General features: G+C 40.4%; 1 protein-coding gene across 1 annotated transcript in view; it reads left to right on the top strand.

The window, feature by feature from the left end:
- The window catches only part of ADAMTS5 (ADAM metallopeptidase with thrombospondin type 1 motif 5), a 181,238-nt gene that overhangs the window by 90,880 nt on the left and 77,801 nt on the right, over positions 1 to 12,557 (top strand). The window contains exon 3 of the mRNA XM_073617089.1: positions 2,602 to 2,769. Coding sequence (XP_073473190.1) covers positions 2,602 to 2,769 — 168 coding nt within the window. The remainder of the gene's footprint in view (positions 1 to 2,601; positions 2,770 to 12,557) is intronic.

Below are 12,557 nucleotides of genomic sequence, written 5' to 3'. Positions count from 1 at the left end.
CCCAAACTTGATTACATTTTAGCTTACCAAATCTTTGTGTATCATAACCAAGACAATTGTTTTTTCACCTTTTTTCATCTTTTCAAACAATGGATGCAGTGAGCGGCAAGTAATTTTCAGCTGCTCGAACTAAGAGTTGACAATATCTCACTTGGGCATAAATACAAAAGTAGAGCAGTGCTCTACAATATTATGAAAAAGTTTGCATGTATGAATATCTCACCATATGCAAAATGATTATATGCAAATACAATAGTGCAAAATATACTTAAAGTGTAAACAACCATGAAATAGTGCAAATAAATTGATTTGTTTTATAACACATATATTAGATAAAGTTCAAAAAGTGCAAAAATAAATAAAATAAATAAACAGCTCATATATTAAAGTGTCCAAGTAAAAATGCTTCCTTCCAACATAGATGTCTATGTAAGCGCACCTTGGTGCAATGATGAAGACACACATGTATCCACAAGTGTACTATTTCCACCACCACTATGCACTCCCCAGAACAAGCATAAAAATCTGCCTGATATAGTTAAGCCATCACTCAGGGCCTCCTTCCTGATCCCCACAATAGATAATCCAGCAGCGGTCAGACACGTTTGGGAAAATCGTCCTATACAGGGAAAAGCTTCCCACAGAGCCCAAAGATCGTATAATAGTGTAGTATTTTTATTCAACTTAAAAGGCCCAATACAATATACAAGATTTTCATGTGAATAAAATAAGCATAAAGCGGCCAAGTATACCAAGAAGTCCAGCGCTCTGGGAACCAGATGTGGCGGCGTGACGTCAGCTCCTCCCTAATCTAACCTCCCTCATCTTTTGTTGCATCTCAGCACAGTGTCCCTTTGCAGTCACTTCCTGTCTACATGTACTTCCTCGATGACTCCAATGGTGGCTTTACTTATGATGAAAAGAGTAGAACCTGCTTACATAATGTGTGTTTAAAAGACCACCTGTAGTCCTCATTGGAAGCCTGGGTGACATGGTGACAACTCATCATAACAACTGAAGACAAAGCCAGAGGGGGAGATTTACTAAAACTGGAGCATACGGAATCTGGCGCAGCTTTGCATGGTAGCCAATCAGCTTCTAACTTCAGCTTGTTCAATTAAGCCTTGACAATAAAAACTTGCAAGCTGATTGGTTACTATGCTCAGCTGCACCAGATTCTGCGTGTACCAGTTTTAGTAAATCTCTCCCAGAGTGTTGTTATCCTTTACCAGGAAGTGTCTGTCTGCACAAGGACCTTCATGGCAGGACTAATGGGTATGCTGGGTATTTAAAATGGACAATTTAGAGGACAGTGTGCATGTTCCAGGGGCCAGCACTGGCTGCAAAACATGAATAACTCCTAAACAGTACAGGTTAAGGTCCCTTTCACACAGGCGCCTCTGCAGTGAATTTCCGCTTGCTCAGCGGGGGATCGCTCCGCTGTTCCCCGCTGAGCAGGCAGATGCCAGGTCCTGTCTGCTCCGCTGTGCAGAGTGGACATGGACATAGTCCCGCTCTCCTCTATGGGAAAATCGGATGGAAACAGACCGCTTGTCCATTTCCATCCGATCCACCAGACGGATGGAAAATAGGACCACCAGCTATATGTTTTTTACGGGCAGGAATGGATCAAATAGCGTTGGGTGTCAACAGACATGTATTCGATGACATCCGTCGCTCTATAGGGGAGACTGCAAGGTCCGATCAGGTCCACCTGAAAAACTGACAGGTGCACCTGATCAGACAGCCTGTGTGAAAGGGCCCTTAGAAGATATTAATTTTACCTACAAGTAAGCTTTATTATAAGATGATGGAATGGAGTTTACTACCGCTTTAAGTGATTGCAGACACTGAAGTGTGCAGTCATCCAGCTTTGCCATTTTTAATTTTTCTGAATTCAACACGATTTGTGGATTAAGAGATGTAGAGAATATTTTAGGTGCTTTCATGATCAAATCAGGACAGTCCTTTAGTAATGCATAAAGTCAGATTTAATGCTTTGACCACAGATTTTTTTTTTTGACTTCTCATTTCCCAGTACCTCACACAAAATAGCTATTGTTATGATGTTTAGTATTAATAGAAAGTCTTAGTGACAGTTCCTACTATGATAACACAAAATGCAGTCTGCCACCAAAATAAAACTGCCACCATAGCCCAGATCTGAAACATGTTCTTGGTGACCACATGTACCAACCCATTGACTGATTGCCATTAGTTCAGAGCCAGGTTCTGGCTCTGTCTTTGCTGTTGGAGTATCCAAGACATACAAGAAGTCAAGAGCTGACTCTGTCCACTTATAACTAAGATATGAATTTTGGGTGGATGGACTTTTTTAACAAAAATATGGTCATTTGTGCCTCTATCGTTATTTTAACCAGAAAAAAAGATGTAAAGAGAGAAATAGCAGATAGATATTTTGATGGATAAATTCTCAACATACATAGAATAGGCAGAAAAAATGTTTGCATGTATACAGTATGAATCTTCTAACCAGTCTTTCCACTGTCTGTATGGAAAAGTCTGCAGATGACGACCTAACCACAGTATTTATACCATTCCTTGTAATACATTCCTTCCATATGTTTTCTCCATTTGCAGGACATCTCCTTGGGCTGTCCCATGATGATTCAAAATTCTGTGAAGAGAACTTTGGCACCCTTGAAGATAAACGTCTGATGTCATCCGTTCTGACGAGCATTGATGCCTCCAAACCATGGTCAAAGTGCACCTCGGCCACCATCACTGATTTCTTGGACGACGGCCATGGTAAGTAACTAAAAGTGAGCAGACTGTCAAGAATATTCCATCGTTTTCATAAGTGACAGTTTATGAAGTCAGAGGGCAATTTATTGCTATGCAAGCCTGCTTTATTAAAGCCACTTCCTCTCTTAGCTGTAAATGTTAAGTGCCTTGGGTTATGCACATTATAAATCATTTCAATGGGAGATAGGATGTTCTTCCCAAATTTCAGAAACTTTAGACATTTCTAGAGAATTTTTAATGTGTGCTCCGGTTTAGCTGAATACAGTAATAACCATTACTGTGTTAAAAAACTAGGAGCTGCTGTGAACTCCAAGGGGGACATTTATAATTATTATTATTTATTATTATACAGGATTTATATAGCGCCAACAGTTTGTGCAGCACTTTAAAACATGAGGGTAGACAGTACACTTACAATACAAACAATACAGGTGGGATCAGAGGGCCCTGCTCGGAAAAGCTTACAATCTAGAAATAGTCTGTTCTCTGGTATATACGGCAATTAAAGTCTTAAAGCCAAAAACTTTATTTTCCAGTAAACGCTTACAGGGGTTCCAATCTTTCTTTAATCTGTCCAAAATTTAAAAAAAAAAATCTTGGACATAGAGTAAATGAAAGTCAGTGCTGTAATAAAATTGACAGGTTGCTAGCAACAATAATGTAAATATGTGTTTGCAACGCCAGAAAAATTATAAATCAAATAAATGTGAATCAATTCTGAATCCACAGTGTATGTAAATAATGCATTCAGTAAAAAAAAAAAAGCAAATACTACAATTGTAACTAAATAAGTATAGAAATGTGCTGCAAATAATAAAAGTGAATGTGTTCAAAATAACACGAGGTCTTCAGCCTGGGGTCCGGTGCGTATCAGTTCACCGGTTCAAGTGCAATTCAGGTTAGAATTTTTGCGTGAATTCGCACCTGAATGGGACCCAAAAATACACAAGACCCGACCCTTTTGGAAACCGCACCCTGGCTGACCCGGACATGTGTGAACAGGCTCCATTGAGAGCCGGTCACACTCACATGTCATGCAAATTGGATGCAGTGAAAACTGTATCCAATTCGCGCATATGGAGTCCAAATCCAAATGCTGAAAAAAAGAAGTAGTATATCATCTACCACCTAATCCAATCCTCAATAGATCTTCCAATGTATGGCTGCACACTACCAACTAGTGAATGCAGACTCACCAGAATCAAAGGCTGTAACATGTGCAGCAACAACAGCCTGATTGCCCAGGATGGATCACTCCCTCCTTGCTATCCACCATCTTCCGCAAGTAAAACACTACTGTCTTTATTTCATCCCAAGATTGAACATCAGATTGAACATCAGCAGTTACGGTTTCTCTTTTCCTCAATATTTAACATCATATTCCCAGCTACCCTGTTTCCCCCGAAAATAAGCCCTACCCCAAAAATAAGACCTAGCATGAATTTCGGGAATGGCTGCAATATAAGCCCTACCCTGAAATTAAGCCCTAGTTAAAGTCCTTGTAAAAACATGTAATTCATTTTGTAAAAAATAATTATATACACAGGGGACACAGGAACGTTTTAAAAAATATTTAGTTTTATTCCAGGTTTTTTAGAACATAGAGAGGGGTAAATGAGACAGCACAAGCACTGTGCTGTCTATCATGCTTTAAAGGAGCAGGATTTATATATATATATATATATATATATATATATATATATATATATATATATATATATATATATATATATATATTTATATATTTCCAGAAGAAGATGACATGACTTTATTTGAATAAATGTAAATTATTGTACATACAGTAAATAAATAAGACATCCCCTGAAAATAAGCCCTAGTGTGTTTTTTGTATCCAAAATTAATATAAGACCCGGTCTTATTTTTGGGGAAACACGGTAACAAGGGGATATTTTTTCAAAAGAACCCTTCCAGGATAGTTTGAAAGAGTGTATGTAACTTTCAGGAGCCACTTAAAGCCACTGCACCCTGAAAATGTCTTTAAAGTGCATCTAAACCCCAAAAGAAAAAAAAATATTGCATTAAAGCTTTCTGGTCTTTAGATGTGGTGGCTACATTCGTTTTCTTCTTATACTATCTTTTTCTGATTTATTTTCAATACTGTGAATAACACACTTTCAGTTCTAGGGTAACCATGCTGGCTCACAGTACCTGTGGAGGAGCCAAGGTTAACATCCTAGGTTGTTCCCCTGATTTAGAATACAAATAGGTCTTCCTTGAGTCATCTTCATTTCATGGGGAGGGGATTTAGCCATTTAAAGAAAAGGCAGCTTGGAAGGCCTTCATGTCAGCTTACAGGAAAAGAGATGAGGACTGATTTTTTTGGGAAAATCAACAGGTATTTTCTGTATTTAATGAAAATGTTCTTAGCCTGAAAAATTCTACATAACGCAGCCACCGTATCCAAGGACTGGTAAGCTACATTTTTTGTTCTTGGGTTTTCGGATCCTTTAATTTAATCCTTTAATTTGCATTTAATTGAAATGATAAATTTGCATTTAATTGAAATGATAAATTTGGCCAATATATTCTAATTTTTGCCAAAATCTCTCTATTTCACTATTCCCAAGGCTTAACTATTGGAGGCAAATATTTGTGCTTCAAGCAAAGGGCAGCCGGTTTCCTGAAAGCATTTTGTGGTTATGTAATGTGGTCAGTTTAGATGTAAACAGTCTCTCATAAGACGTAGACTCTAATCATTAGACAAATCTTTTAGTACATGATGTTTTCAGTTTATATGGAGGAACATATGAGTCAAAATGGTATCCCAGAGAAACCCACTGTGCAAAAATTATAGAAACACTTCAGTGATTTACACTTGGGTAAAATAAACAATTTTAAAGCTCCCCATCACCTTCAAGGGCTGTACATCAAAAATTCACATTAACTGTGATAGAGACATGCTGGCATTTTTATCAAACAGTATTTATGTATGAACATGCTGTTCACTGAAAGAAGTGTTTTTAATTTGATGAGGCGTAATTTTGGGTTGGTGGGTGGTCATTCAGCCTTGCTTGTAACATATATTGGAAGGAATTATGAGCAGAAAATTTAATACTGTGTAGTGATTACCATTAGATTACATTCTTATAGGGATTCTCATGCACATGATATGCTGTGGTAGGATGTACTTGGCTCTGACTGAGAAGTTGAACAGTACACTCCAATCAGAATTAAAAATGAAATTGGAATTCCTGGCAAACATCTAAATCTATAGTTGAATCATATTTTATTATAATTTTTTTTTTTTTTTTGCAGTCATACAGACATTTAAAAATAACCAGGTTAGCATTGCGGTTTCCAATAGTCTGAATCATATTTTTACAGTTTTAGCTGCAGACTGATCTTCAACAGAACTACAAATAATTTGGAATATAAAACAGTACAAATATGATTCAACTTTATATTTAGCGGTTTGCTTGTGCAGTGCTGGGACAATCACCAAGCGTTAGTACCAGCTACATGAGAGTAAGGGATATAAGTCACATTATCCTTCATACCTGGATGATTCCCCATACCTGAGTATGATTCCCCATACTCAGATGATCCACAATTCCACGATGATACCCCATTCCTGGATGATCCACCATTACTGGTGATCCGTTATACCCAGATGATCTACCATTCACAGATGATCCACCATTCCTGGTTGATACTACATGCCCAGATGATCCTCCATACCCAGATGGTCCTCCATGATCATCCGAGCTGACATTGTGCAGCTGGGAAAGACATCATTAAACCATAACTGTTGTTTTGCAAAGCACAAGTTTTCTTTAAAGTATAGGGCCTAGCTATTAAGCAGTGAGAATCTGAAGCCGGTGGAGTACAATACTAATTAATAGGAATATAATTTAAGTCAACACGCCTACCGGTTCTTTTCTAATCACAAAACTCTCTCTATTAAAAAAGCAGACAGAACTCTGGGGGGTTCTAGTGGCTCCACACCGCAACACACATTTTATGAATGGCTGTAAAAAAGTGGACAATAAATGGGTAGTGGAGCTGCTAAATAGTATGAGATTTAATACATTAGTCCATCAATAAGTCCTTGACGTGGATACGTAGTATGCGTCAGGGGGATTTTATTATAAATATATACAATAATAGAATTTATATGCATCAATAGTGGTATCTAATGTGATGTTTTTTGTGATGGGGTAACTTGGTGAGGTATTTGCACCTTAAAGGGGTGATTGGGAGTGAAAGGAGGGAGGGGGGAGGGTTTTTTTGGGGGGTTGAATGGGAGAAGAAGGGGAAATATGAGGGGGGGAGGGGGGGATTTTTGGGTAGGGATTAAAAAAGGTGGGGGGAATAGACATTGACAGTATGTTTACTCACTATTGGGATGAACCTCCCACCACCCCAAGACAGATAACCCCCTAGGAGAAATGCTCTCCCGGGGTGTTACCTTGCGGGCGCGCTCCTGAGTCCAGCATTCGGCGTCTATAGACGCCGAATGCAGGACTCAGCCCCACCCCCGGCGGCCGCATCATTGGATTTGATTGACAGCAGCGGGAGCCAATGGCTGCGCTGCTATTAATCTATCCAATCAACAGCCGAGAACCCCCTAGCAGAGAGATCTCTCACCACCCCAAGACAGATAACCCCCTAGGAGAAGTGCTCTCCCGGGGTGTTACCTCGCGGGCGTGCTCCTGAGTCCAGCTTTCTGCGTCTATAGAGACCCTGAATGCAGGACTCAGCCCCACCCCCGTCGGCCGCATCATTGGATTTGATTGACAGCAGCGGCAGCCAATGGCTGTGCTGCTATCAATCTATCCAATCAACAGCCGAGAACCCCCTAGCAGAGAGATCGCGCGTCCCTGTGGGACAAGTTCGAGGGTTCAGGTAAGTAATAGGATGCATTAAGGTGAAAAAACACGAACCTTTAAACCCCTTTAACCTCCATGTAAGTGGATAATGCACCTGTATCCCATTAAAATGTTTACAGTTCTAACCTAGAGGCGTCTGTGTTTCTCTTCTCATTTGTAATAAAGTGGAGCATAGTGTTATCCTCCCTATATGGATGATCCCTCAGACTCCGCTGATCCACCACTCCCAGATGATCCACCATTCCTGGTTGATCTTCCAAACCAGGATGATCCAACATACCAAAATTATTCCCCATACCCAGATGATCCTCTATGTTCATCCAGAGTGACTATGTGCCAATTGGAAGTGCAGCATTAAACCAAAGCTGTTTTTTTGCCCTGTATAGGCAAAGCACAGGTTGGCTTTAAAGTGTAAGGGTTTAATTAGTATGCAGCAGGAATCTAAAGCTGGTGGCATAATACTAATAAATAGGTATAGAGTTAGAAAAAATAAAAAGCCGTGAGCAAAGCTTGGTGTCTGGCTTGTCAAAGTCACATGATTAGCTCTTTTCCATCCAGAGAGCTCCCTGTATTGAGAAAAGCAGAGACAACTCCATGGGGTACGATGTTATCCACTCTCTGTTATAAAAATGCCCCTAATTTTACTTTTACCTATATTGGTAATGAAACCTATAGATAACCCCATACTAACATGTTGTTCTCTTGGAGCTAAAAAAGGTAAAATTATCTTGCCACTCGCCATGTGCCTTAGCCACCCACAGTCTAGAGTCACTGGGGTGACTTACTAAAGGGAAATAGACTGTTCTCTTTGAAAGGGAAGTTTAGTTTTGAAATGGAATTTGCCCAAGAGCTTATTGAATGAGGTGAAGGCTAGACTTGTGCACAACGGAAATTTTGTTTAGTTTCGGTTCGTTGACATTTGTAAAATACATAATTTCGTTCTGTTATATTCGTTATGTTACGTTAATTTGTTTTCGGATAATTCGTTATTTCTGTAGAGTGTCGATATTCGTTATACTGAATCTCGAATCATGTCAAATTAATTCGTTATATCCGCTATAATTTTTTTCGTATTAGTTGAAATTCGATATTTATGTATGTATATATATTCGTGATAATGATTCGTAATTTGGAAAGTCGTTTGTTTATTGAATCTTTTAAGACACACAATGACAATATCTCTTCTCATCTGCTCAAATACAATACAACGCCCTTCTCACTCAGTTCTCAGGAATGCACTTTGCCAGTAATCCAACCTCCAGCACCAAATGAATCAGCTGGTTGGACTGTAAGATTACTTTGAGCTGACCTTTTGTTTCATTAGATCTTTAACGAATTACCGAATCATGTCGAATTCGTTCGTTGTATCCGCTATTATTTCTTTCTTATTAGTTGAAATTCGTTATTTTTTTATTTGGACATTCGGATGCATCCGAATGTCCAAAAGATGCAAAATTCGGCCGAATTTCGATTTGTTACAAAACGAATTGCACAAGCCTAGTGAAGGCTCTGATGACTTCCATCATTCAATCGTGTGTAAGCAAAATACTGTTTTTTCTTTTCCTTGCTCGTAGTTGGGAATTCCTTGCAAAGTAAAATTTCATCACATTCACTAAGCTGTAAGGCAAATACCATTACAAAGTGAATGGCCTGTTTGCCTTATGTAAATGAACCCCTGTGTCTTAATGTTGCACTAATTAAATTGTTTTATGGGGAATAGTTTAAAGCTGAACTCAAAGCAAACAGTCAATGCAACAATGAAAAAACACATATGGTAGCTGTTTTACCTTTGTAACTTCTGTTTCTGTCCATCCAGTTCTGTGATTTACAGACAACATAACCAGAGCAGTTAGGTATTACCTACAGGTGTTGTCCCTTCCCCATCATGTGACTGTAGAGTGAAAGGAGTAGCAGCCGACTGATGAGGTCAACTCACCATCATTTATATGCACCATGGCAGTTCTGCCTGAGATCATACCCACCGGACTCCAGGGATATCTTTTGGTGGATCCTCTGTCCTCTCCCTGGCAGGAAAGGAATAATTGCTCCTTTGTGAATTATCCAGACATCTATGATCTCATTACCACATAATCTTTTATTTGCCTTTGATCTTTCTGGGAAGGGACCTTTGTGGGGTGGACTGGGCCATGTGGCAGAAATATATTACCTGTTCTCCACCTGACAGAGCTGCATCTGGTCTTCTTTTAATTATGTATATGGCTATGGGCAGTAGTGGCTGGTGCTCAATATTTTTTTTGGGGGGGGGGTGGCAGCAAACCAACGCCAACCCCAAAACCCCCCCATGTGGGAGACGGATGGGAATGCGGAGACCCCACCACGGGAATACGGTGGCGATCAGAGGCCTCCTTACCTTAGGAAAGAGGCAGATCGCTCCGGGGCCATTGCTTCTCTTCCAGGCTGAACAGGAAGTGGGTCCTGATTGGCCGGGAGTCCTAAGACTCTCTGGTCAACCAGGTCTCAGGAACTGCTTTGTCTGGTGTCTGGTCTTCTTTTAATTATGTATATGGCTATGGGCAGTAGTGGCTGGTGCTCAATATTTTTTTTGGGGGGGGGGGTGGCAGCAAACCAACGCCAACCCCAAAACCCCCCCATGTGGGAGACGGATGGGAATGCGGAGACCCCACCACGGGAATACGGTGGCGATCAGAGGCCTCCTTACCTTAGGAAAGAGGCAGATCGCTCCGGGGCCATTGCTTCTCTTCCAGGCTGAACAGGAAGTGGGTCCTGATTGGCCGGGAGTCCTAAGACTCTCTGGTCAACCAGGTCTCAGGAACTGCTTCCTGATTGGCCAGCAGGAGAATCAGGAAGATATTAGCGAATATTAATTTGCTAATGTCTCACAACTGGGTGATCCCAGGGCACAGTGCCCTGTGCCCCGAGCCCACCCTTTTTTGTAGCCAATTAGAGCCTCAGACTCTAATCATGTGCTTAAAAAAAAACCTCATTAAAATCCATGTGTCCGTTGCCCTGCATGTAGATTAGGGGGCCGGACGCATGAATAGGGGCGGCAGCACCCATGCGCCCCCTATGGACAGGCAGCCACTGGCTATGGGTAAACTTGATCATCCTATATATCCTATATAATTTTGAATACACAATTCTACTCCAAACATATCTCTGATGAAGGGATCAAATCCTGAAACACGTCAGGTTCAAGTGGAAAATTTGTTGTTTCATATATAAGATACATGTAACTTTAGCTGTTCAATTTTAATGAATTGTACATGCGCTATCCAATATGGAATTTTAATGTATTCAATAAAATGTATATTTTATAACTACTTATACTGTTATAGAGGCTGCCTTAAAAAAGTCTCACCTACCTGGTCGGCGGCTCGCTTGCCCGCTCACCGATCGATCAACACTTACCCCATCCAGGTCGTGGCTGTGGCTACCCCCCTCCGTCTCCTCCGTCTCCCAGCGGTCACTGCTTCTCCTCCCGGCCAATCGGGTCTTTGGACTCCCAGCCAATCAGGTCTCAGGATCAGCTTCTTGATTGGCTGGTAAAAGAACCAGGAAGACATTAGCAAATATTAATTCGCTAATGTCTCACAACTGAGTGGGCCCAGGGTGCAGTGCTCTGCGCCCCAAGCCCACCCTTTTTTGAAGCCAATTAGAGCCTCAGGCTCTAATCGTGCTTAAAAAAAAAAAAAAAAGTATTGAAATCCATGGGTCCGGCGCCCTGCATGTAGATTAGGAACCAGACGTATAGATTAGGGGGCCCCTTATGGACGGGCTGCCACTGGTTTCTATGGGATACTGGGAGGTTGGTAACATACCTAGGTCTTCTAGGGTGGATTTTCTAGTCTTTTATATGCACTGCAGTAGCATTAATCTGCTCTTTATGTGGCTTTCCCCTCTCCAAGTCTGAGCTCTGCTGTGCAAGGAATTGCAAGAGGCAGATAGTAAATAAAATTCAAATAAAATACTTTTAATGATGTATTAATAAATACTGAGCTGCATTTGTTTTTGCCTTTGATATCTGCCAGGAGTCCAGATTTCAGACAGGTTCACTTTATGAAGAATTATTCGATTCATTATTCAGAATAAAAGATCTGCTCCCTTAGATTGTAAAGCACTTTTATATTTTTATATTTTATTTTTTGCCTGATGCTCCGAAGATTTAAGCATCACTTGTTATAATCAGGTGACTTACGTGAAATGAAAAAAAAAATGATAACAAGCATATTTGAGAATTAGCAGTCTGCAGCGATCCCTTGTTAGCTCAAGCTGTGCACAAAGCTCAGTTTTTTGCTGGAAGAATTGAACCCATTTTCTCCACATTTCAAATTCAATTGCAATTGACTGTACTTATAGCCATTGTGAATGAAGAAGACAAAGAATCATGTCATTCGGAAGAATTCAATGGGACATTCACCATAGAGACCCTCAATGGAAACAATAGTCCCTCAGAGAGTTACCAAGAATGGGGCTGAGAGGTGAGGGGAATCAAACAAACTAGCAGGTAGCCGGTTGATGACTGTCCGCGTGGCTTTAAATACAGAGAAATACATAGCGAAGGTGTCATTTCTTGTACCTTTGTTTTACAAACTCGTTTTAACAATGTATAAACCGAAGAATGGATTATTGTGTGCAAAAGCGATAAAACTCGGATGCTTGCTTTTGTTCCTTGGGGAAAAAAAAAAAGAAAACTCGGACACCGACATCACAACACTGTACCTTCTCATCTCCATGACAACACAGGAGAATAAAAATGTTTTGTTATCAATCAAAATGTGCCTAAGGTACATAAGTATTTTTTTTATTATTATTATTATTAAAGTAAAATTCCAGGCAAAATCTAGCTACTGTAGTATTAAAAATGCTCCCTTCCAGTGGCGGCCGGTGCTCCATTTTTTGGGGGGAATGGCAAACAACCCCCCCCCCCCCCCCCGGGTCCGCACCTAACCCATCCAGGTC

This window comes from Aquarana catesbeiana, linkage group LG02, assembly GCF_042186555.1.
Source record: "Aquarana catesbeiana isolate 2022-GZ linkage group LG02, ASM4218655v1, whole genome shotgun sequence".
Taxonomy (NCBI): domain Eukaryota; kingdom Metazoa; phylum Chordata; class Amphibia; order Anura; family Ranidae; genus Aquarana; species Aquarana catesbeiana.
Note: the sequence above shows the minus strand (reverse complement) of the source record. Positions and strands in the feature narration are given on the sequence as shown.